This window comes from Ursus maritimus, unplaced genomic scaffold (assembly GCF_017311325.1).
Source record: "Ursus maritimus isolate PB19 unplaced genomic scaffold, ASM1731132v1 scaffold_24, whole genome shotgun sequence".
Lineage (NCBI taxonomy): Eukaryota > Metazoa > Chordata > Mammalia > Carnivora > Ursidae > Ursus > Ursus maritimus.
The window spans coordinates 44,676,325-44,703,396 of NW_024424897.1; the positions used below are offsets into that span (position 1 = coordinate 44,676,325).

Sequence of the window (27,072 nt, forward strand, 5' to 3'; positions counted from 1 at the left end):
CTAGATTGCGATAACCCATTTTGGCGGCACTTTGAAAGCACTGATCACAAAATCAAATGCCTACAGAGACAAGGTAGGTGACGAAAGTGAGCCATATGTAAGTACAGGAGGAGGGTGGGGGGAGAGGGTCGGGCTAAACTGGAGAACACAAGCCTGATCAAAAGGGGTGCTACTTGGCTCTGGCAAATCGTTGCCAGATCTGGATTTTTTTGTAAATTAGCTGGCAACTGATTGAACTTTTAAAACAAAACAAGCAAACATCTACTATTTGGCCCACCTGAACCATCTGATTAGTCTCAGTGTCACTAAAAGTGAGATAATCAGACACCCCCTAATGCAGGGCAAAATGAGGCACACAGCACCACCTACGAAGTACTCTTGCCAAAAAGGCTGAACCCAAATCTAACCAAGTTTCTAGAGCTAACTCTCATTTAGAGGAATATGAGGGATAGAAGAAAAGGTTAAATGATACCACAAGGAAACAAAGACAAATCCAGAATGTGGGAATTCTACAGGACAACTAACCGGCTTCTTTTTTAAAAATATATTTTTTATTTATTTATTTTTGCGAGAGACCAAGAGAGGGGGAGAGAGTGCGCGAGCACAAGCAGGGTTCGGGGGCAGAGGGAGAAGGAGACTCCCTGATGAGCAGGGAGCCTGATGTGGGACTTGATCCCAGGACCCTGGGATCACGACCCGAGCCAAAGGCAGGCGTTTAACAGACTGAGCCACCCAGGCGCACCTACTAACAGGCTTCTTTAACAAGCTTATGACACAAAGAACGTTTTTAAAAGGGAAGGCAGGATTGTTCTTGATTAAAAGAAAGTTAGGAGACAGAACAATCAAACATAATGTATAGGACTTGATTTGAACAAACCAACTCTAAGAAGACATTTGTTAGATAATGTGGGAAATAAAGTTATACATCAAATACCAAATGATGCCATGGACAGACACGGCAATGGCACTGTGGTACATAAGAAAAAGTGCATTTTTTTTTAAGATTTTATTTATTTATTTAACAGAGAGAGAGACAGCCAGCGAGAGAGGGAACACAAGCAGGGGGAGTGGGAGAGGAAGAAACAGGCTCCCAGCGGAGGAGCCTGATGTGGGGCTCGATCCCAGGACTCCGCGATCACGCCTTGAGCCGAAGGCAGACGCTTAACGACGGAGCCACCCAGGCGCCCCAATGTGCATTATTTTTTAAAAGGCGTGTACAGAAGTGAAATATGTAGGGTTGCAATGATGCATTATCCAGGATTTCCTTTAAAATACTTCAACCAAGGGCGCCTGGGTGGTTCAGTCAGTCGAGCATCCCACTCTTGGTTTCGGCTCAGGTCATGATCTCATGGGTTGTGGAAATAAGCCCAATGTTGGGTTCTGTGCTCAGCAGGCAGTCTGTTTGAGGATTCTCTCTCTCCCTCTCCCCCACTGCTCATTCTCTCTCTCTCTCAAATGGGTAAACAAATCTTTTTTAATAAATAAATAAATAAATAAATAAATAAATAAATAAATAAATGAGATACTGCAACCGGAGCACCTGCCTGCCTTAGTCAGTTAAGCGTCGGACTCTTAACCTCAGCTTAGGTCTTGATCTCATGGTCATGAGTTCAAGCCCCACACTGGGCTCCACGCTGGGCATGGAGCCTACTTAAAAAAATAATAATAATCAGGGTGCCTGGGTGGCGCAGTCGTTAAGCGTCTGCCTTCGGCTCAGGGCGTGATCCCGGCGTTCTGGGATCGAGCCCCACATCAGGCTCCTCCGCTGGGAGCCTGCTTCTTCCTCTCCCACTCTCCCTGCTTGTGTTCCCTCTCTTGCTGGCTGTCTCTCTCTGTCAAAATAAATAAATAAAATCTTAAAAAATAATAATAAAATAAAAATAAATGAAATGAAATGAAATGAAATAAAAATAAAATAAAATATGAAGACACTGAAGTGCATGCCTAAAGCCTCATTGCTAATAACCGATAAAACTAAGACTTGAACTTAGGCCTTCCCAAAGCCCAAGCTGTTAAACTCTGCACTATCCTCTCACTGACATATCAGTGGATATGGACAAAATTAATAAAATCTATCAAGCTGCCAGACTCTAAGAGAGACACAATAGACCTATAGTCAAGCACTCATGGAAGTATCTCCCAAATCCAACAGTAATATGAGGGGGGGAAATAAAAGCAAAGATGAATAACTGTGTGTGATATACCATTAATAGTGTAAAAGAAGGGAGAAAACCATGTGTGTGTGTGTGTGTGTGTGAGTACATTATACACACACAAAACCTTTTATCTATTCTTAAATAAAATATTTAAAAAGGCAATCACTCCTCTGCTAGACCTATTCCTACCAACCTAGAAGCCAACCCCAACTCTGCTACCTAGAAACTTTTCCAACTAGAACCCAGCTTTTCAAACAAAGTCACAAGTTTCTATGCCCAGGGGAGCCTCAAATTAATCCATCATGCCCCAATTTATCACTAGTTGAAGATGTTTCCCCATGAAATGGACCCTTTTCAGACTAATCTTTCAAAACAATAATCAGTCCTATTAGATGTCTAATCTTTCTTGAAGTTCTTCTTCCTTATTCATGTGGCTTAAGAAGTTTCTCTTTACACAGGAGAGGGAGGACATTACAGTGTCATTCTAATTGTGCTACTTGGATAAAAAGCAAGATACAGTATCTACGCTGACTTCAGAAATTAGAGTACTACTTTTCCAATCAAGTTCTGAGTTGACAATTAGGCATGGATTTGTCTCTTCTGACTTCCCAGGTTAATGGGCATTAGACATTTCCAATCTAAGTGCTGTGCCCTGCGTAAACACGCAGGAAAAGCATACCCTAAGATGTTAACAGTAATTATTGCTAGATGGTAAAAACACATTGTTTATCTGCATTTTCATATTTTTTACAATAAGGATGTGTTGGCTTTGTAAATTTTTAAAAAGATTGATTGATTTGGGGGGGGGGCGCAGGGAGGGCGGGGAGCTGAATGAGGGAAAGANNNAGAGAGGGAGGAAGGGGGAAGGGCAGAGGGAAAGAGAATCCCAAGCAGACCCTGGGCTGAGCACAGAGCCCCACACAGGGCTCGATCTCACGACCCTAAGATCAGGACCTGAGCCAAGCCCAAGAGCTGGAAGCTAAACTGACTGCGCCACCTAGCACCCTGGCTTCATAAATTTTTAAAAGCAATAAAAATATCAAAATGAAAAGAAAACAAGGTTTGCTCTACTTAATCGAAGCCACTGGCAATTTCCTCCAACAACCAAGACACAAAGAAACACTAATATCTTCTGCATATTTGAGTTTGGAATGCCCAAAGCACCGTCTAAAAGAGTAGCCCTCAAATTTTAATCAACAAACTGTGGGGCAAAAAATTCAGTCAATTTCTACTCTACTTAATTTAATGAATGAAACAGTACTGCTTTTGTTGAATTAACAATGCAGACATGAGAAGTAAACAATGAGAAATTCCAGAAACAAATTACTTCCAGAATCCAGAAGTACATTATTTGGGCCCAGCCCACTGACCACTACCCATATATACCAATGCACCAAACTAGAAAGTGTTCCGCAGAAGGCTCAGTCTCTCCTCCACTCCAACTTTCTCAGATGAACCTCCAAATTATCATAGATTTAGATACCCTGCAACCCCTCCGCTGTGTCACACCTCCTCTGTCTTTGCCCATGCTGTTCCTTCCACTTGGAACACTCTCTTCTCATTTGGCCTAGTTAACTTCCAGGAAGCCTTCCAAAGTCACTCTCCTTTTCCTCACTACAACCCATACTTCCACCAGGACTGAACCAAGTGTTCTTCTCTGTGCTTCTAAAGTACCCAATGCATACCTCCCTCACGACACTTACCACAATATACTTGGTCATCATTATTTGTGGATTTGTATTTGTGAATTCAGCTACTTGCTAAAACTCATTAGTAACACCAAAATCAATACCCATGGTGCTTTCGCAGTCATTCATGGACATACCCAGAGGGGCAAAAAATTCAAGTCGCCTGATAAACATGTTCCCAGCTGAGGTTCAACAAGGTGACTCTGCCTTCTTGTCCAAGTTCTCATACTTTAAGCAAGTGCCCTTTTCATGGTCTATTTAGAGCCATGTTTTTCACATTTCTGTGCTTTTTGCTGGTGATTTCACTGTTTAAAATGGCCTCCAAGCATAGCGCTGAAGTGTTCTTGTGTTCCTAAGTGCAAGAAGGCTGTGATGTGCCTTACAGAGAAAATGTGTGTCTGTTTGGGCACAAGTTACAGTGGCATCAGCCATGAGTTCAGTGTTAATGAATCAACAATATACATTAAATAAAGTGACTATAAACAGAAACCTACATAAAACAAGGTTATGGGGCACTGGGTGGCTCAGTCGGTTGAGCGTCCAACTCTTGATTTTGGCTCGGGTCATGATTTCAGGGTTATGAGATCAAGCCTTGCTTTGGGCTCCACGATAAGCATGGGACCTGCTTAGGATTCTTTCTCTGCCTCACCCTCTGCCTCTCCTCCCCACTCTCTCTCTCTCAAAACCAAACAAACATACAAAAAAAAACCAAAAAACAACGTATGCACTGATCACTTGATGAAATTCTTATAACCAGAGGCTCACAGAAACCTAACCTTGTATTTCCCTTAGAAGCAATGGTTCAGGGGCGCCTGGGTGGCTCAACTGGTTAAGTATCTGCCTTCAGCTCAAGTCATGATCCCAGGGTCCTGGGATCGAACCCCACATTGGGCTCCTTGCTCAGCAGGGAGCCTGCTTCTCCCTCACCCTCTGCCTGCTGCTCTGCCTGCTTGTGCCCTCTCTCTGTCAAATAAATAAATGAAAATTCTGAAAAAAAAAAAAAAAGAGCAATGGTTTAGTATTCACTAATTCAGTGTCTGTGGTGACTTTCTAGCACATAACTACCACAGATGACAATAACTAACTATATACTGAAACATTCTGTTTATGTGGCCATTACTTCCACCAGATCAGAGTTTGGCAACTAGGCCCAGAGGCCAGAGGCAGGCTGGCACCAGTCTTTGTAAATAAAGTTTTACTGGAACACAGCCATGCTCATTCATTTCTGTACTGTCTATGGCTATTTTAGCACCCCAACAGCTGAGGTAAGTAGTTGTTAACAGAGACCATATGGCCTACAAAGCCTCAAATATCAACTACCTGGCCTTTTTCAGAAAAAGCTTGCTGACCCATGCAGTAGACTCTAAGTAAGCTCTTTGAGGTAATAATAATGCCATATTCATCTTTACAACCCTAGCACAAAACTGGCACATTAGGACAGGTAAAGTAAACTTTAGTCTGGTTAAGCACTGGACCCAGAAGCAGCCCTCTACTCCAAAAACTCAAGAGTAACTGCAGTAAATTCTGGATGTAAACAAGGCCTGGAAAAAAATACTATGCAAAGAAATAAAATAAATATTGGTATGGTATAAAAACCATTTGGTGGGTGAAATAAGAGATTCAAATAAGGAAAGGCTGAACAATAGGTATTAGGAGCTACTGAGGTACAGTCCAGTCTGAACCCCAAAACACATTTAGAAAGGTGAAAGAGAAGAAAGATTTGTCAAGAGGTCGGCCAAACATACAATGACATCTCATTACCTAAAGACATTTTCTACACATAGCACCAAACACGCTGTAGGTATAGTAACCACAGTCAGTTGGGGAAAATGCTGGGAATGGTAAATCAAATCATGTCAAAACACGAGAAGTCACTGAAGTTTCAGCTCTATCAATGGCCCCTATTCTCATTTGCTCATTCTTCCCCAATAGACAGATTTGTGTTACATTCTATTGAAGATATGAACAGAGCAGTTTCATCAGAGATCCTGGCCTCTCAGTGTGAAAACTGTTTCTGATGCTATAGTCTCCTTAATTAACTCCCTATCTGCAAAAACTCATTTGCTGAGCAGTAACCCTTTCCTGATTTCCAAAGGGAGCTGAGGTACAGCAGAAGGCACATCCACCAAATAAAAAATGCTTGAGACCCTGGTGACATTGAATTTGAGTAGCCTAGCTGGCAGGGGTAGAGTTTAAATATGAGTCTCAATTAGTTTAAAAGGATGCCACTTACAGTTGAGGTTGGCAGTCCCTCCCCAGGTAGCATGTTCAACCCAAACCACATCTCAAGGCTGAAAACCAACAACCCACAAGCTAACCTCCTGTAGCCATTTAGAGAGAGATCCAAAGCTCGTGCTTGGCAAAGAGAAAACAAACTAGTTGGGACTCTACTATCATTACTAACAACTACCTGAAGCCAAACTTTCTGCTTCTTATTCACGGATGTGAATTTCAGTAGTGTGTGCTAGAAACTCTAGGAATTGTCAAAGGAGCAAGTTTAGTAAGGCTAATCACCCAAAAAAGACAACTAAAATGAACAAGCACGCACAGCAAATATATAAATTACACAGATAAGGTAAACAAATGACATATACCTTTATAATGAAATATCATTCAGTCACACTAAGAACATACCAAAAAAAGATAGTCTTAGACAAGTGGAAATACAGTTATGCTATAATCCTTGTTTTGAAAATTTTTGTTCCATTGTGATAAATATACTGGGGAACAAGTTGAGCATAGCACAAATTCTGCATCTCCTTATGTGTGATTTTGTTCATGAGGAACATTGGGTGAACACAGAAAACTGCACTCTGCTGAACCGAACTACACAGGAATAGAAAACACACACACACTCTCCAAATATCTACCAGCTACCGCAGTTCACCATATGAACTCGTTCTAAGCCACACCGATCCACATCTGGTGTTACATCTACCCGTCCAATTTCAAATAACCCTCCTTCCACCACTTCACAGTAACACTCATGCTGCAATCCTTCTAAAGCCCGCTTCTAAAGTTCATCTCTTTTTCAAAGTAGTATTTATGTATTTCTTAACCAACAGACACGTATAAAATTGCACAACTGTCTTATTAGGTTCATATCTTTTTTTTTTTTTTTTTTTAATAAGTCACTGATGATTTTGGAGTATTGTGCCCTAACCCCTTCTTGCCCTTAAGCTCTCTGGCTTTTTTTCTGTGTGCTTTTACATAGCACGGTGATTTTGAAGACTATGTATGGACTGTATGTCCAATTCATAACTTGAAAAAGCAAACTATAGGGGCACCTGGGTGGATGATGATTAGGCTGAAAATATAAAAACAACTTCACAAATAGTTTAAAAAAGGATGACCATTTTACTCTGTATGTGTCTCTAATTATTTGAAATTTCTACCAAAAATACATCCATATATTATTTATACGATTAAAAATAAAACAATTAATAAAAATTAATAGATCTAATGACAGCCCATATGCTGAAAACGTCTTCTCTGAGATGCAAATAAGAATAAAAACACAGACTTAGGGGCGCCTGGGTGGCTCATTGGTTAAGTGTCAGACTTTGGCTCAGGTCATGATCCCAGGGTCCTGGGATAAACCCGCCTGGGATAAACCTCCCACTGAGCAGGGAGCCTACTTCTCCCTTTGCCCCTCTGCCCCCCCACCCCGCTCGTGCTCACACTCTCTCTTGCTCTCTTTCAAATAAAATCTTAAAAAAAAAAAAAAGAATAAAAACACAGACTCATAAACACATTACTTAGAAATCAATGAAATATCTAATGGAAGAGAGAGATCTATAGGATATTAGTTATAACCTTAACTCTTATGAAGGAAACTCCCCAATCTTGAGGTGAAGGTCAAAGAAAGCCATAAAATGCTTTCTCCAATTGCTGTTACTTGCACTTTATTTATTACTTAAAAGATTTATTTATTTGAGAGAGAGAGAGACATGCGAGAGCACAGGGGAGGGGAAGAGGGAAAGAATCAAGGAGGCTCCCTGCTGAGCGTGAAGCCTGGTGTGGGCCCTGAGATCATGACCTGAGCCAGAATCAAGAATCCATGCTCAACTGACTGAGACACCCAGGCGCCCCTGTTGCTTTCATTCTAAAGACAGACAGTGGAGCTAACCCAGTAGAACAATTTCTCTCTTATTCAAATAGGCTTCCCATTGGGGCTGCAATATCCAAACTAAGAGTCTACTGTAGCGGCAACTCCTTTGAAGCACCCCATGCAAACCATGGCACATGACAAACTAGGAAGTTTCATTTATAAGTAATGACTACTTTCTAAGTCATACAGAAAACAGCTAAAGAGTAAGAAGGATAAAGGAAGAGAAATGGAAAAAAAATTTTTTTAAGATTTTATTTATTTTAGAGAAAGAAAGAGAAAGTGGGAAGCGGAGCACAGGGAGAGGGACAAGCAAACTCCGTGATGAGCACAGAGCCTGACGTGGGGGCTCCATCCCACAACCACGAGATCATGATCTGAGCCAAAACCAAGAGTCGGGCAATCAACTGAATGAGCCACCTAGGCGCCTCAGAGAAATGGAAATTTTAAGTTAAACCCCAAAGAAGTCTCCTATCCCACTGCCTTTGATTCATTCTTAGCAGACAACTGTGTCTCCAACTTCAAAAAGAAAAAAGCATCAAAAAGGCCCTCCCTCATCTTCCTCCTACAATACCCACAAACTTACCTGACTCCCTATTACCTACTCCTCCTCTCCCTCAAGCATAAGAAAGAGGGATCCTCTCACCCTCATTCAGGCTAATCCCTGCACTTGTGCTCCAGATTTCTCTCCCTTCCAATCCTCTGCAAGGACCACTCCCTGCCATCTACCTCCTTTCTGTCTTAGATCTTCAACTTATTTATCATTGTTTTTTTTCTCGAGTGATTGAATCAACTCTCATGACTTCAATTCCATCTATGAGAGGATGCCTTCAAGTATCTTCACCTCTAATCCAGAATGCTCTCCCCAGCTTCAGATATGTTAGCCTTTAAATCTCTCTTCAATGTCCTACAGAAATTCCAACACGTCCAAAACTAAACTCCTCATTTTTCTCCTAAAACCAATTCTACCTCTATTCTCTATCTCAAGGAATACACCAGCATTCACCCAGTTTCCAACCAGAAACACCCAGGTAGATGTCACATCTGACTTCCTCTTATCCTTCAGCTCCCCCTGTCCAATCAAGTTCTTTGGATTCTACCTCACCAATATACCTCATATTTGTTCACTTCTCCCCATCTCCAGAGCCATTCCCTGGTTCAGGTCCTCTCCACATCATACTTGGATTATTGTAGCACCCCTCCTACTCTTATTTCTTGTCTTACCCTTCTCCAAACTTTTCACAAAGCAGCCAGAGTTATATTTCTTTTTTTTTTTTTTTAAAGATTTTATTTATTTATTTGACAGAGATAGAGACAGCCAGCGAGAGAGGGAACACAAGCAGAGGGAGTGGGAGAGGAAGAAGCAGGCTCATAGCGGAAGAGCCTGATGTGGGGCTCGATCCCACAACGCCGGGATCACGCCCTGAGCCGAAGGCAGACGCTTAACCGCTGTGCCACCCAGGCGCCCCCAGAGTTATATTTCTAAAATGTGTACAGACAAATTACTTCCTTACTGAAAGCATTCAACAGTTCCCTACCACCTTCAGGATAAAGGTCAAATTATTTACTGCATGACCCTTCAAGATTGCTCCCAGCGCACCCCACCATCCACTCCACTATCAATTTTACTCTCAAGGCACAATGAACCAGCCATTTTAGTTTTCCTACTATGCTCTCTCTCCTACTAGCTTTACAAAATCCCAACAGAATCCTAAAGCATCATATTGGTAACTCCAAAACCAAAGCAGCAAAAAATCCTATACTAAGATCTTCCTTTAGAAAAACTAGTTTTACTAAATTCTACAGTGCCACATAGTGGTGAGAGAGGGAAGCACATAATAAAGATAAGCAGCTGGAGGAGAGGAGGACATCAGAAAGCCTGAAGTGATTTACCTTCCCTGGGATTCATGGAAATGTCTGTGCAGTGCCTCCCAATTGCATGTACTGGGGCATCCACTTTTACTTAGTTTGCCTTGCTCATTATATCACCTTCAGGAACTTACATCACTTGGGCTCAGGCTGCCCAGCCCATTCTCCTGCTCAGAATCCTTCCCAGATTCAGTGCCCTGGGAGGACCGGGGATGTGATGGATGGATCCAGATCTCTAAGCGAGTGGTGTCATCTCCAACATGCCGGAAGGTAGACTTCTTTCCTTTCCGCCACTGGTCAGGGCTCAGTTCCAATTCCTCGTGTTGCTTTTTTTCCATCTGTTCTGCCTGTACAATATATAAACACATAAGCTCAGACTCTCCTGGGATTTAGCTAATAAAAAGAGGCACTCACCTCATCTCTGTTTGTTGCCGAGGGGTTATAAAAAGTAAAGACTTTACTATAGTCCCTAAATAGCAAAGTATTATCTGCTTTGTCTCACAGAAGTTATTAATTCCATAATCTAGATGCACACCCAAGGGCCCTGGAGAACTCTCCTAAAGATGAGCTTGGTTCTGCATAGGGGCTGACTGACTCCATCAGCACAGCCCAATGGACCCCCTGAGGATATTATAAGGCATTCCCCTGAGGACACGGAAGCACTATGAGAAACACATTCTTTTAGGAAGGAATGAGTCTGCCTGCATCCCCACTCACCTTTCGTTTGGTCTCCTCAAACAAGCTCATGAGACTCTCCTTGGCAGTCAGGATAGGGTTGCTGGCAGCTAAACTGCGCATATAGTAATAGACAGCATCAAGCTTCCTCCTCTGCAGAAAGAGGCCAGAGACGTCAAGTCAACCAATTCTCTTCCTGACTCCAGCCTGAGTCAGCCGACCTAGAAAACCTTACTATTTCTCCCAGGCTGTAAGGAATTCCAATAAGAAAATCAGAATGCTATCCATGGGAGGAACCACAGCGATTACATCAGAGATCTCTCCTGGCACAGGACCCTGTCTTACATGCAGAGGTACCCTAAGAGCCAAGTACTCACAAGAGGGAGAAAAGAATAAAGAGCCTCATCAAATATAAAATCCAATTACATTTTGTTTTTAGAGAAAGAAAATGTTCACTTCACTAGTTATTAGCTAAAAAAAATTATAAATAACAATGGCAACATCACTGATTAAGCATAGTGAGACAAGTGACCATCACTTCATAATTTTACCTCTAAACCTAAGAACACTGCCCCATAGGCATTATTAGTCCCACTTTAAAGATGAGGAAATGGGAGCCCAGGAAGATTGCTGTCCAACAACATAACTTGTCCAACAAGGCCTCCAAGCCAAATCCTGGATATGCCAGTATATGAACCTAGGTCTCTCTGGCTCCTGAGTCCAGGTCTGCACTATATCACACTGACTCTGCAGAGAAAAAAGGGAAATATAAACTATTATCCAATGAATCCAGCAAATAAATACTTCAAGTCTGTTTCACAACCAATTAATAAGGAAAATAAGTAAAAGAAAGGGAGAAGGTCAGAAAGGAGAAAGAAAAATACTGAAACAAAGGGGGAAAGAATGTCAAAAAGCCTTTCTCCAACTTCATATACATTTTCCCCTTTTTTCCTGTCTCAAAATGCATTCAGAATACTAACTTCTGGGGTGCCTGGGTGGCGCAGTCATTAAGCGTCTGCCTTTGGCTCAGGGCATGATCCCAGCGTTCTGGGTTCGAGCCCCACATCAGGCTCCTCTGCTAGGAGCCTGCTACTTCCTCTCCCACTCCCCCTGCTTGTGTTCCCTCTCTCGCTGGCTGTCTATCTCTGTCAAATTAATAAATAAAATCTTAAAAAAAAAAAAAAGAATACTAACTTCTCTCTCACTCCAGTAACTCATTCTTCAAAACTTGCATCTTAAAAAAACAACAACAGCAAAAAACAAAACACAACAAAACAAAACCTCACATCTTCTATTCAGCTAGCATGGTTAAAGGTACACATTCTAAGATCAACTGCCTGAGTTTGAATTAGGTCCTGCCACTTATTAGGTAGATATTTATTAGAAGATATTTACATACATATGGCTCCTAAAATGAATAAAATTCAGATAGAACATACAGTTTCACAGAATATCTGATATACTGTTACAGTCAGTTAGATGGGGGCAATTTTTTTGTTTCTCGTTTTTTAAGATTTTATTTTTAGGGGCGCCTGGGTGGCACAGCGGTTAAGCGTCTGCCTTCGGCTCAGGGCGTGATCCTGGCATTGTGGGATCGAGCCCCACATCAGGCTCCTCCGCTATGAGCCTGCTTCTTCCTCTCCCACTCCCCCTGCTTGTGTTCCCTCTCTCGCTGGCTGTCTCTCTGTCAAATAAATAAATAAAATCTTTTAAAAAAAAAAGATTTTATTTTTAAGAAATCTCTACTATACCCAACGTGGGGCTCAAACTCACAACCCCAAGATCAACAGTCACATGCTCTACTGACTGAGCCAGACAGGCACCCCTAATGGGGGCTATTTTTAATATTATCTCAATCTGTACTGATCTCAGCCTATTCCATTCACTTGATTTTAGATTGTGTTTTGTCAATTCTACAATTATTTTTTCATACTTTAATATTTCTGAAATCATGATAGAATTTACAGTCAATATCTACCATTATGCCCTCTTTATAATAATTTACATATTTTTTCTTAGTGGTCCAGAAAATAATGGCGCATCCAGTCAATTGCATCACATTTCATGAAATCTAATTTGTATCACTGTCTCTACACACCTCATTTGTCTTCTCAACACATTTTTCAGAGCAGAAACCACATCACATATTCATCAGTCACAGCACCTAGCAAAATGTGGTGCACAAGCATGTTCTCACTGAATTCTTGAGATTCACTGAATGAGTGATTGGAGGAGACAGAAATTTGAAAAAGTGATGTTAAAAGACAACTAGGATAAAAGGGAGACAGAAAAAGAGGGACAGAGGTAAAGTGCTTGAAAGGACCACTAATTTAGGTCAGAGGTTTATGAAAGAAAAATATACCAATTTAATCAGAATGGCAAAAAGCCACTGAGGGAATTCAGTGAAGTTGCAAGACATTATGATCAACACTCAAAAATCAGTTATATTTCTATGTATTAGTAATAAACAATCTTTAAAAAGAAACTAAGAAAATAATTCTATTTACAATAGCATCAAAAAGAATAACATACTTAGGAATAAGTTTAACCAAGGAAGTGTAAAACTTATATGCTGAAAATTATAAAACACGTCTGAAAGAAATTAAAGACCTAAATAAATCAAAAACATCTGTGTAAAGAAACTACTTATGAAAATCCCAATGACTCTTTTTGCAGAAATGAAAAAGCTGATCCTAAAATCCATACGGAATTACAAGAAACCCCAAACAGCCAAACTCATTTGAAAAAGAAGGACAAAGGTGGAAAACTCATATATCCTGATTTCGAAATTTACCACAAAGCTACAGGAATTAAAACAATGTCGTGCTGGCATAAGGACAGATCCATGGATCCATGGAAGAGAACTGAGAGTCCAGAAATAAATCCAGGCAACATTTGATTTTCAACAGGGATCCCAAGACTAGTCAATGGGGAGAGAACAGCCTCTTCAACAAACGGTACTAGAAAAACTGGATATCCACGTGCAAAAGAATGAAGTTGGACCCCTCTTTCACACCATACACAAAAATTAATGAAAAATGGATCAAAGATCTAAATATAAGAGCTATAACTATAAAAACTCTTAGAAGAGGGGCGCCTGGGTAGCTAAGTCAGTTAAATGTCTGATTCTTGATTTTGGCTCAGGTCATCATTTCATAGGTCTTGAGATCAAGCCCTGCCCCAGGCTCTGTGCTCAGCAGAAAGTGGGCTTGAAGATTCTCTCCCTCTGCCTCTCCCCCAATGCACACCCATGCGTGTGCACTTGCTTTCTCTCTCAAATAAATAAAATCTTTCTTTTTTCTAAGATTTTTATTTATTTGTCAGAGAGAGAGAGAGAGAGCAAGCGCAAGCAGGGGGAGCAGCAGGCAGAGGGAGGAGTATGCTCCCCACTGAGCAAGGAGCCCGATGCGGGACCTGATCCCAGGACCCTGGGACCCAAGCTGAAGGCAGATGCTTCACCAATGAGCCACCCAGGTGTCCCGAAAGCAAGGTCTTAAAGAGATTTTTGTACACTCACATTCATGGTAGCATTATTCACAATGGACAAAGGTGGAAGTGTGCACTGACAGATGAAGTAATAAAATTTGGTATACACAAACAAATGAGTACTATTCAGCCTTAAAGAGGAAATTCTGACACAGGATATAATGCTAAGTGAAATGAGACAGTCACAAAAGACAAATACTGTATGATTCCACTTATATTAAGTACCAAAGTAGACAAATTCAGAGACAGAAAGTAGAAGGGTGGTTGGAGGGAGAGGGAAATGGGGAGTTGCTTAATTAATGAGTATAAAGTTTCAGTTTTGCAAGATGAAAAGAGTTCTGTAGATTAGTTGCACAACAATGTGAATGTAAAATGGGTAAGATGGTTAAGATGGTAAATTTCATCTTATGTATATTTTACAATTAAGTTTTTTCTAATTTTTTTAATTTAAGAAAAAAATGGGCAAAGGATTTAAATAGGCATTTCTCCAAATGGCCTCTAAGTGTAGCTCAACATCAGATACTATGAGATACAATGAGATACTACTTCAAAGTCAAGAGATTTACAGATAACAACAAATGATTCTAAAGTTTATATGGAAAGGCAAAAGATCCGGAATAGCCTACACAATACTGACAAAAAAGAACACGGTCAGAAGACTGAAATACCCAACTTCATGACTTACTATAAAGCTACTATAATCAAGAAAATGTGGTACTGGCCAAAGAACAGACAAACAGATCAATGGAATGGAACACAGAGCCCAGAAATAGACCCACAGAAATACACCCAGCTGATCTTTGACAAAGGAAGAAAGGCAATTCAATGGAGAAAGGATGATCTTTTCAACAAATGGTGTTGAAACAACTGGACATCCACATGCAAAATAATGAATCTATGCCACGGACCTTACACGTTTCACAACAATTAATTCAAAATGGATCACAAACCTAAATGTATAATGTAAAACTATACAACTCCTAGAAGATAACACAGGAGAAAATCTAGATAACCTTGGGTTTGGTGAGGAGTTCTTAGATATTACACCAAAAGCAAAATCCACAAAAGAAAAAGTTGGTAAGTCGGATTTCATTAAAATTAAAAACTTTTGTTCTGTGCTAAGAAAATGAAAAGATAAACCACATACAAAGAAAATATTCGCAAACATATATCTAATAAAGGACTGGTATTCAAAATACACTCTTAAAACGCAACAATAAAAAAACAAACAACCCAATTTAAAGATGGGCAAAAGATCTTCTTCCTCTCCCACTCCCCCTGCTTGTGTTCCCTCTCTCGCTGGCTGTCTCTCTCTCTGTCAAATAAATAAATAAAATAAAATTTAAAAAAAAGGGGGTGCCGGGGTGGCTCAGTCGTTAAGCGTCTGCCTTTGGCTCAGGGCGTGATCCCAGGGTCCTGGGATCGAGCCCCACATCAGGCTCCCTGCTCTGCTGGGAGCCTGCTTCTTCCTCTCCCACTCCCCCTGCTTGTGTTCCCTCTCTCGCTGGCTGTCTCTCTCTCTCTGTCAAATAAATAAATAAAATTTTAAAGATGGGCAAAAGATCAAAACAGAACCTCACCAAAAAAAATACACAAATGGCAAATAAGCACATAAAGGATACTCTATGTCATACGTCAATAGGGAAATGCAAATTAAAATAACACTACACATCTATTATAGAATGACCAACATCCAGAACACTGACAACACTAAATGCTGATGAGGACGCAGAGCAACAGGAACTCTCATCCGCTGCCTGTGGGAATGCAAAATGGCACAGCCACTTTGGAAGACAGTTTGGCAATTTCTTCCAAACTACATACACTGTTACCATACAATCCAGCAATCACACTCCCTGGTATTTATCTAAATGAGATGAAAACTTATGACCACACAAAGACCTGCACACAAACATTTACGGCATTTTTATTCATAATTCCCAAACTTGAAAACAACCAAGCTGTCCTTCAATAGGGGAACAGATAAATCGTAGTACATCCACACAATGGAATGTTACTCAACAATAAAAAGAAAAGAGCTGTCAAGTCACAAAAATAACCCTAAATGCATATTACTAAGTGAAACAAGCCAATCTGAAAAGGTTACATACCGTATGGTTCCAACTATACGACATTCAGGAAAAGGCAAAACTACAGACAATAAAAATTAAATTGCTAGAGGTTCAGAGGAGTGAGGAGGGATGAACAGGGGAAGCGTGGAATACAAGGCATTTTTAGGACAGTGAAACTACTCCAAACGATACTGTAATGATGAATACGTGTCATTATAGATTTGTTCAAATCCATAGACTGTACAATAAAAGTGAACCCTAATGTAAACTAGGAACTTTAGTTAGTGATAAGGTATCAATACTGGCTCATCAATAATAAATAAACGTATTACACTAATGCAAGATATTAATGACAGGGAAAATTGACAGGGACAGGAGTTGAGGGAGTATATGGGAACTCTCTGTACTTTGATTACTTTTTCTGCAAATCTAAAACTGACAAAAAAGAAAGAGAGAGAGAGGGAGAGAAAGGAAGGAAGGAAGGAAGGAAGGAAGGAAGGAAGGAAGGAAGGAAGGGAGGGGAAAAAAAAAAAAACACTAAAGAAAAAAATGTCCCCAAGTGGGGGGAAAAACCCCCAGTGCGGTATCACTTTACACTCAACAGGATGGTCATAATAAAAGAAATGAAAATGTTGGTGAGAACATGGAAGAACTAGAACCCTTGTACATTGCTGGTAGGAATGTAAAATGGTGCAGCCTCTATGAAAAAGTTTGGTGATCCCTTAAAAAATTAAACAAAGGCGGGTGCCTGGCGGCTCTGTGAGTTAAGTGTCCGACTCTTGATTTCGGCTCAGGTCATGATCTCAGGGTCGTGAGATCCCAGAACGTGGAGCACTGGGCTCCAAGTTCAGCAGGGAGTCTGCTGCTCTCCCTCTCCCTCTTTGCTTCTCTCCCCACCAGCATGCACACCATCTCTAAAATAAATAAGTAAATCTTAAAAAAAAAAAAAAATGCTAAACATGGAATTACCATACAACCCAGCATAGGTATATACTCAGAAGAACTGAAGACAGATATTCAAATACCTGTACTTCACAAAGCACTATCCACAACAGCTAAAAGGTGAGAACAACCAAAACACCCAACAACTGATGAATGTGGTATATCCATACGATGGAATATGATCTGGCCATAAAAATGAAGTATTGAGACATCCTACAACATAAACAATCCCCAAAAACTTTATGCTAAATGCAAGAAGACAGACATAAAAGGCCACATACTGGATGATTCCATGTATATGAAACATTCAGTAGGTATATCCTCAGACAGAAAGAAGACTAGTGGTTGCCAGAGGCTGGGAGGTAGAAGAATGGAGAGTAATGGGTATGGGGTTTCCTTCTGGGGTGATGAAAATGTCTTGGAAGTAGATAGACAGAGTTGATGGTTGCATAATACTGTTAGTGTACTAAAGAAAATACAGAGTGAATGAAGAGGGGCACCTGGCTGGCTGTCGGTTAAGCGTCTGCCTTCGGCTCAGGTCATGATCTCAGAGTCCTTGGGATTCGAGTACTCCCCTGCTCAGCGGGGAGTCTGCTTCTCCCTCTACCCCTCCCCACTGTTGGTGATCTCTCTCTCCCTCTCTCTCTCTCTCAAATAAATAAATTCTAAAAAAAGAAAGAATGAATGAAGATATTCTAGAGATATAGAAGAAAGTGTGCTGGTCAACCACACTACTTAATCAACAATTTCAATCCATCACGAAGTGTGTTAGGAATTTCTTTGAATCTTTTATTGAATAAAGGGGAATAAAATTTTTAATTCAAACACTGTTTATTTGGGCAATGAAATTTTATAGCATTATGAAAACTCTCCCTGCTAAATGAGCATGTTATCTGCTTTATACTTAAATCTTTGATACCTACCACTGACCTTCCCCCCTTCCAATTCAGCTTCCTTATGAGGGGCTGTTATCAGCTCCCAAGGCTCTCTGCTAGAGGCATATTTAGTGGAGTTTGGTAAGATCTAGGAAGATACAATTTGGCACTAAGTGCTTCTGCTAAGGAGGCTCAAGTGAAAACTTAAAAGGAATAAGAGGATAATCTGGGGAAAGGAAGTAAGATCTCACTAGTTAGGGCTAGTTGAGGACTTTAAGGAAAAGTGGTAAAGGGAGCCTTACTTTCCTTCTAGAAATGAGTAACCTCATTCAACAGGACAGGCAAGGGAAGCAAGACAAGATTCAGAGCAGAAGTCTTGGTCAAAAACAAAGAGTGGTGTTTGGCTGGAGCATGAGCATTCCCTTAGGAACTTATGTGTGATGAAAGCGGATGAAGTACAGATTCAACTGGAGTGAGGAATCACTGACAACTTACCTCTGAAAGTTACAAGAGGAATGTGAGGATGGCAGGAAAGGATATTTTTTAGGTTTAGTGTTCAGAGGAACTCTAGCTCCAGGAGCTGATGCTATCAAAATCCATTCTTTCTAAGATACTGCCTGCAATACTTCCCCTGTCCATAGGATTGCTTACCGTATACACTGCCAGCAGAGCCAACTGGTTATAGGGGCGCCCATTCTTGGGAGCAATATGCTGGGCCTTTAGGTACCAACTGGAATAGAAAAACAGTAAAAAATGCTAGCTCCATATCAATGCTTTCCCATTTCACCACCTGATAGTCCTAGCTGCTTAAGACATAAGCTAGAGTGTAAGATGTAACGCTGGAGTGATAAACCCTGTTTACAAAGACCAACAGGGACACCTGTAGGACTTCCACATGAGAGGCAGCTCAGGTGGCCCATTGCTTTTAATAGGGCTTAGCTTAACACCACAAGAGAAGCAATGAACAGAGGCAAAAGTACCTGCGTGCTTTCCCGTAGTTTGCTGTGTCATTGGCTTGTTCCCGATACCTAGCGATATCTCCTTGGCAAATCATACATCGCTGGGCACTGATCAAAGCATATTTTACCTTCAGGAAAAATGATCAGTTAGTAGTGTACCCAAGAAACTCTAACTTCAATCCCAAAGGACAAGGATAGGATCAAAGTGACAGAGCAGCATTAATAAGGCACTAGTAGTCCTCAACAAAGTAAAAAGTTTTCAGTCTAAACTTGCCTAGCAAAAAACAGTCAATAATGTGATGCAAAATTTAATAAGAAAGAATAGCAGAAAAGAGAGGGGGTCATTCTTATTTCAAGTCCCAGGTAAATAGAAGAAAACATTCTGAAATCTGGAAACCAGGAAACCTGACTCTCTACGTAAGAGTTGTATGATCTTCCGTAAGTCTTTGGGACTGTTTTGGGGACTCAAGTTTCTTCACCTGAATATAAAAATGCATACTCCATAGGGTAAGTGGAGAGAGTAAGTGTTAAGTACTTCACAAATTATAAAGTGATATACAAATACTAAGACAACTGTTTATTCTGTTATTTTCCTGTAATCACTATAGTCTCTCTCTCCTCAAACTATTAACATCACTGCACCCTGTTACTGCATTACATGCACTTTGCAAAACAATATCAATTCCCTATAACAATAACATAGCTACCCTTTACCAAATACCTACAACTCTGCCAGCAACTGGGTAGTTCTCTCTCCCTCTCTATACATGTTTTCTCAATAATGGGCTTGCATCTGTCTCTCCATGAGAAAACAACAGAGTAGACCCTTAACAACCCGAAGACATGTGTCCAACCAAAAAACCTAAGGAACATCACTTCGTAACATACAATTCCACTCCACACAAGAAATTAACACATCATTGAATAAAGAACAAAGCTTCAAGGAGAAGTAGATACTGCCCCTGAGGAAGGCTTATCCACCAGCTAAATCACTAGCTACTGCACATCAACCTCCTAACATAACAAACGTGTGCCTCAGCAAAATTATATACCACCACAAGCCACATACCTTCAGAGTCCTGACTACTCCAGACATTCTATGAATGAACACCAAGGACCCTTCATAGTTAGCTGGTGAAGCACCAAGAAAAGATTATGTTTCCATACTACAACACTCTGCTATCTCAATGGGGAAAGAAAAAACAAATTCCACCAAAGGCTCTCCACTATCCTCTGGAAGAAGTCCCAGATGGTCTAGCTTCTGTTCACTTCTGTAGCACCACGTCCCCCCTCTCTCTCTGTACCTCAGTCAGACTAGACTTTTCTCAGTCTCCGTAACACACCATGCTCTTTCCCGCTTCAGGACCTGCACATATACTAATTCCGCTCCACAGAATGTTCTAGCATCTTCACACACACCTTCACCTGGCTAACACCTCAGGTCTTCAGCCCCAGCTTAACTGTGACTTCCTCAGTCTTCCATGATCCTCTTAACCCCTTCACCTTATACCCCCAGGATGCCATCCTTTGCAGAAGTCACTACATCTGCAATTAGTAATCCACCATCTGTACTCAACCCTAAGCAAACTCTAAACTGCTGGGATCATGGCTTTCTTGTTCCACAATGAATTATGTGTCCTAGAAGGACACGTGGCATGTAGGAGGGTCTCAATAAATACTATTGATTAGTAATAGAGTTCATGCACAGCAATCATCAGGAGTAGAAAGACAAGAGGAAGTCTCTGCTCCATAAATCATGCACCTTTCTCTAATCTATCTTTAACCTCTTCCTTTCCCCTGGCCCTTTCCTCTCAATATATAAATATTCTTATATATTTATATATATAGCTTAAGTCTCTTCCAGCTTAAAAACAAACTTCTCTTGACACTATGTTCTCTTTTAACTACTATCTTCCCTCCTTGCCTTCACAGCCAAGATTCTTAAAAGAATGATGTATATTACTCCCTTCATTGTATCTACTGTCCCACTTTTCATTCTCTGCAATCTGTCTTCCATCCTCTCCAACTGAAATAAATTGTGATAAGCTCATCCAATCCAATGGACACTTTTAGTAACCTCAGCATTCAACGACTCTACAGCACTTGACAATTCTAGCCGCCACCACCTTGAAATTTGATCCCCATCCCCCACTCTCTGGCTGACTGGCCAGTATCCCAACTTCTGCTTCAACTCTCACTTATACACTCATGACTTCTGAACCTATAGCACCAGCTTAGCTCTTTCCCCTGAGCTTCAAACAGACTAGAATATTCATCTGTTCATTTTCAAGTTCCTCCACTTACACACAGCCAAAACTGAACTAACCTCTTCCTTCCCAGCCACTCTCCTAGGCCACAAACTGGGAGATGATCTAGACTCGTTATGCCTCCCATCTCATCATTCACACCAAATCAGCCATCAAGTCAATTCTATTTCCCTTATATCTTTCCAGTTTGTCTCTTTCCCACCTCCACTACCTCTACCTTAATTCAGGCCCACAACCTGACTCTTCTACCTCCACTCTTGCCTAAACTCATCCACTTGCCAGTGACTGGTTCTAAGAAGAAATCTATGCTATCCATTTAGTGAAAATCAAGCCATGGCTCCTCTCTGCTTTCAGAACAAAGTCCAAACTCTTCAGTATGGCATACAAAAGTTTTTGATCTATCCCTTTCTACTTCATTAGCTTTACCTCCTGTATAACAGCCCAACTCCACATTACAAAAACCAGCATACTGAACTTCTTACACTTTCCAACAAGGCCTAACTCTCCCTTGCTGTGCCCTGTACTGCCCCTTCCATTCCTAGTCAGGTTTTAAGACTTGACAGTCTCTCAGAAGTCTCCCTTGACTCCACCAGTCTGAATCAGAGCCACTTCACTCTATGCCCCTTCCACACTGTGTATATAACATTACCATAGTACTTACTACATGATAATTACTGGTTTAATTGATCTGCTCCCCCACTGGACTGTATCTTTCATTCTGTAGCCTCAACACCCAGCATAGTGCCTAGCACATAACACTAGACAAATGTTTACTAAATGGATGATTAAATTTAAGATAAAGAAGCTGGCTTACTGTCTTGCGTAATGGCTTGCTGCGAATGGCAAGACCATCCATGTAGTCCTCCAGTTTGAACTTGTAAGTAACCTGCAGCTTCTGAAGCAAACTATCAAAGAAGTCACTACCCTATAAAGACAAAAAATAAGAAACAGCTGAATCAGACTGTTCTGATCCAATCTACCCGCCAGAAACTGGGGCAAGTAACCTGTCCACAGTTCTGCTAATGTTTAGTCATCCCATGTAAAGAGAGGCATACACAGTATTTAGTGGTCACCAACTAAACACAAGACAAATTCATAGCATAAGCCCCTCCATGGTTTTAAATATATGAACACACACACACACACACACCATACACACTTTCTCTCCCCACAGCCACCCACCCCCAAACAAGACATTCAGAAAACTTCCAAGCTCAGAATTCCAATTGCCAATAAGTTATGGTCCCAAGGAAGCAACAGGGTAGGTTAGGCCTAAACCCAAGAAAAGAGCATAAAGTTTTTTGTCAATGTTCTGGTATAAATCATCATATTTCAGATGATAAAAACCCATCACAATTACAGAATGCTAAACCCTTTATCCTGAGGACAAGAAGATGATGGTTTACCTCATCCAAGAGCTCCAAAAGTCTGTTCCGAATCTGCTCAGGGTTCTCAACATTCGGGTCCTTGAGAAGCTGCCTGAACTTCTCAATCACCTGATAGAAAGCATTCTTCCACAGGATCTGATCCACATTCTGATTATCAGAGAACTCAATATCTAATAGGATACAGCGCTCATATAGCTGCAGCAATTCAGCTCTGGAATAAAATACATGCAACTTCTAGCTCCAAATACACACAAGAAAGTCTAGGCCCAAGATCTGAGGCTCTTGCAACTTAAACACCTTCCTTGGCAAGAAATCCAAAATGCCACCAGGTATAGTACTCATTTGACTTTTCATTCTGCACAGCAGAATGTCATTCTAAAGACAGTTATGTCTAGGAAAGTGGTTTTTTCCCATATGCCTCCACCTAAATTTAACAGCTGAAATAAGATCTTCACCACAAGTTATATGTTGTTCACTTCCTGGCATTCTGTAAAGTCTTTCCTTTTCCATTTCCAGATTCCATGTCCTCTTAACGATTTTTTTTCTTAAAGAAAAAGTGGGAAGCATAATCATTTCTAAGACTAGAAACAAAATTTTCTATTCTTTTTCTAACCGCCCCTTCCTTACAAAAATCAGTGTGAAAGGGATTTAACACCCAGTGCCTTGACAAAAAAGTGTCTACATCCTCAGACACCGGAGCCTATATACCTTGAGCTTATCCTCATTTCCCTCTAGCCAGGATGGAACACACCATACCTGAGCTGAGCCATCTTCTCCAGGCCCTCAGGACTGATGCGGTCCCTGGAGAGCAGGTTGCTGAGCTGCAGTTCCTGGTTGTCAGCCACCCGGAGAAGCCTGTGTAACTCCTGCTGCTGCATGTTCCTCATGTGCTGTTCCATCTCCTCAGGACTCATGGTGCTGGCAGGGAGAGGGCCACAAACATACTGTCCTGATGCAGTTGGGTAGCCTGGGTAGTAAGGCCCTGGGTATACACCATTCGTAGGGCCCACGGGGTACTGCAGAGGGCTATAGCCCGTGTAAGGATACTGAGAGGCAGGGCCTGGTGTCCGGGGGTAATAATAGGGGTTGTCAGAGTTTTGAAACTTATAGTAAGATGCTTGGGCCTGGCGGGAGTCACCCCAAGAGGTAGGGCTGACTTCATCATCAGTGTCTAAGAAATGTAGCTGGGGCGTCTGGCTCTTTAGAGCAGGTTTCTGATCAGGATTGTTTGGGTCCCATAATCGTCGAGTGGTGCCTCCTCGACCCCAACTCCGAGATCCCTTACTACCAGATCCAAATAAAAGCCGAGGTCCCAAAGGTGCAGATTCTGGAGAACCAGCTGAACTGACAGACAGGGTGGTATGGGCAGGCAGAATCAGAATGCCACGTCCACGGCCTCGAAGTTCTTGTTTCAGATTTTTGCACTCCTGCTTCTCAGAGCCTTTGCCCCCACTGCTCAAGCCTTTGTCAGGCTTTATCCTATCCACATCCTCCCTGGGTGATCTCACCATGGGGGAATCTTTGTTCATGGTTTCCGCATCAAAAGTGACACGAAGAGTGCCTCGATTTTCTTTCCCATTGCTTTTCTGCTCTCCCTCCCCACGGCCAGACCAACTTCTTTCTAAATGTTTCTTCCTTTCCAAACTCCTCCTGGGCCCATCAGGCTCATCAATTTTGTCCTCGTCCAAAGAGTCAGTTGAGGACATAGATACTTGTTTCTTCAGCCGTGGCCTCTCCTTGGTCCGATCCTGTCGGCGACGACGACACCCATTATCAGTCAGGCCAGTCCCCTCAGCGCTGTTATTGCTGCCAGCAGAGCTGGTACTACAAGTGCGGTAGCGGTTCCTTCGTTTGTCAGAGCGGGAGTAGCGCTTTGCAGAACCAGGCTTCCCCTGTGCCAGGTCATCGGTTACTTTTTTTAACCCCTCCCCCTTCTCAATCCTCTTTCCTTTTTCTCCCTTTGCAGCCCTTACTCTGTCACCATTTAGGCTCTTTTCTGCCTCATCTTTGTCTGGTTTATTCACGACCTCCTCTTTCACATTTCCCCTACACTCATCTTCTTCTACTCTCAGTTGCTCCACCTGGTTGAGGATTTCTTCCTCACCCACCCTGCTAGACGAGTCCTTGGTAAGAGTCTGCAAACGCCTTCCAGGCTGGTAGATCTGCATGTCAGGTTTCTTTGTTCTCTTGATAATTCTTAGACTTCGATCCTCTTGTCCAGAAGTCCTAGGAAAGGACTCCTGTGCCCCAATATTTTCTACAGGACCATTTTGATGTTGGTTATCCAGTTCCTTGCAGACGTCTTTAATGAGCTGTGTACCATTTCCAACAGCAGAGGAATCTCTGTCATTAACAATTTCATCCTTAAATTCGTCACTCCCAGAAGGTTCCTTGATTTTAGGTTTGTTCCTCAGTCGGGAAAGACCAGGCTTATAGATTTCCAGATCTGGGCGCCGGTTATCTCTGCGCTGCCTGGGCTCCTTCATGTTTTCTATATGTTGGATAGAGTGTTGGGGAGGAATAGGTAGAAGAAAAGAATAAAAGGGGAAGGAAGGAAAAAAAAACTGTCATTCTTGTTAAGTAACAGAAAAGCCAAGCAAGAATAACACATCAAAATGCTAATACTGGCGGACACAGAAGGAAATTTCTGAAGGAACAGAAATTCTGCTAGGTTTACAGTATTTGTTTAGCAACTGGCAAGGCTAAGAACTTCATTATGTTAGAGCTATCTACACTTGGGTTAGGGAAATAGGAAAAACAAAAGACAACATACTCTCTTATGTTACCCAAGTCATATCCAAATGTCCAAAACCCCAAACTACCTTATCATTGCCAGAATAAAAGATCTCTAACAATTTGAGCATCAGACTGTTCTCTGCTATGGCGCTCTTGGATCCATTTTAGTTTTTTCTTCTAGTGCTTCTAACATTTTTCCAGGATGGCTAAGCCCTTTTTAACATAGGAGTAGTTGGGGGTAAAGGAGAAAAAGAAGGATATGCACAACAATCCACAGTTCTGGACATCTCTGGGGGAAAAATGTGCAACTCCAGTCTCTGAACTTGCAACTCCAGTCCTCTTCTTTTAGGATACCAACTGCCCAAACACATACCTCTTGTTGAAGCAAACAGGAAGCAGTTCCTTTCACATTCTTCAACTCCACTCATGCTCACCAACTCTCTTAACAGCAGCCAGCAGTCATTCCAAGGAAATACTGCTCAGACTATCATCATTAGAATACTGTGACTAACTGCTACTATGATGTGGAATATGGGGAGGAAAAAGTTCCATAAAGGAGCTTTCTCTGGAGAATGATGAAGTATTGTGACATGCTCTCAAAATACCAAGGACTGCAGTATTTAAGAATAAAGGTACAGGACTTTTGAAACTACTCACCAGGCTCCCTGAACTTACTGAATAACAGATAAGCAAGTATCTATTTTTTGTACATGTTACCTTTATCTGTTAAGGAGAGAGACTACTACAAATAACCACAAAACTTGTCAATGGGAAACTGACAGGAATCAACAAGGTTATAGAGTGCTCAAAACAGAATGCTTTATAAAAATCCTAGTATTGTTCTATAAACACCAATACAAACAAGCCCATAACAGGAATAAATAATATCCTCCAGCATTTAACTCAGGTGTAACAAAACAAAAAGAAGCAAAACCACAAAAACCCCTGAAGTTTAAGATACTGCTTCAGTATTTTCAAAAGCTTAAAAGACTACTTCATCAAGTACGAATATAGATAAAGCAGCTTACCTCCAGAATAACTCACCCTCAGGAGCCTTTGTAATTTAGGTGAGAGGTGGGGAGGAAGAATGAGAAGAGCTATTACTACTCAGCAGAGGAAGAAAACACCCTGAATAATCCAATTCAAATGACCAATGAAAATCAATTTCACAGACTTTGGCCACAAGCCTGCAGAAGCACAACCACCATTCTACACAACTACACCACCTAACAAAGGAGAGATGAGATACTAGAATTTTCCTTGGAGCTTTCCTGGTGTGGACAGAGACTTTAATTTGCAAGATAAGCATTCTCTCTGATAAAAACTGCTCCCACACATGCCAAGGGCAAACCAGAGTAGAGTCAGCTCTCTACCGGAGCTCCTGGATCCCTCCGGTGGCGCAGCTTTCAGAACCCTGCCTTGGGGGAAAAAGTTCAGCTAGGAAGTCCCAAGCTGTTCAATTTTTCTCTTCGATTTCCCCAGTTCCTTCTCTTCAACTCTAAAGAGATGACAGGGAAGGCATGCGGATGATTCCTCTGGGAACGATACATCCCAGGGCCTCCCCCAGACCCCAGCGCCCACTCCCCGCCGCTTCTCCCGACAACTGGGAATCCACAAACTGGTCTGAGAAGGCTGGGGCAATGGGGAACAGTCACCTTCGCGGTGAGAAAGGGGGCGGAGGCAGGAACTCGGGTTGGGCTCTACGGGAGGGGGCCGGGGCTGAGCCCGATTCCACACTGGCCCTCGGGCTGGTGGGGAGGCCAGGGGACCGCCCTCGGCCGCCGCCCCCACTGCTGGGGGAAGGGGCGGGGGCTCAGGAGCGCCGCCGACTGAGCAGGGAGGAGGCAGAGA

General features: G+C 41.8%; 1 protein-coding gene across 1 annotated transcript in view; it reads right to left on the bottom strand.

Annotated features, from left to right (window-relative positions):
- Positions 1-27,072, bottom strand: part of SMG6 (SMG6 nonsense mediated mRNA decay factor) — a 229,962-nt gene that overhangs the window by 201,408 nt on the left and 1,482 nt on the right. The window contains exons 2-8 of the mRNA XM_040641151.1: positions 23,242-24,976; positions 22,504-22,696; positions 21,912-22,022; positions 18,852-18,958; positions 18,523-18,601; positions 10,539-10,649; positions 9,956-10,168 (exon numbers count right to left, since the gene is read on the bottom strand). Of these exons, the coding sequence (XP_040497085.1) occupies positions 9,956-10,168; positions 10,539-10,649; positions 18,523-18,601; positions 18,852-18,958; positions 21,912-22,022; positions 22,504-22,696; positions 23,242-24,976 (2,549 nt within the window). The remainder of the gene's footprint in view (positions 1-9,955; positions 10,169-10,538; positions 10,650-18,522; positions 18,602-18,851; positions 18,959-21,911; positions 22,023-22,503; positions 22,697-23,241; positions 24,977-27,072) is intronic.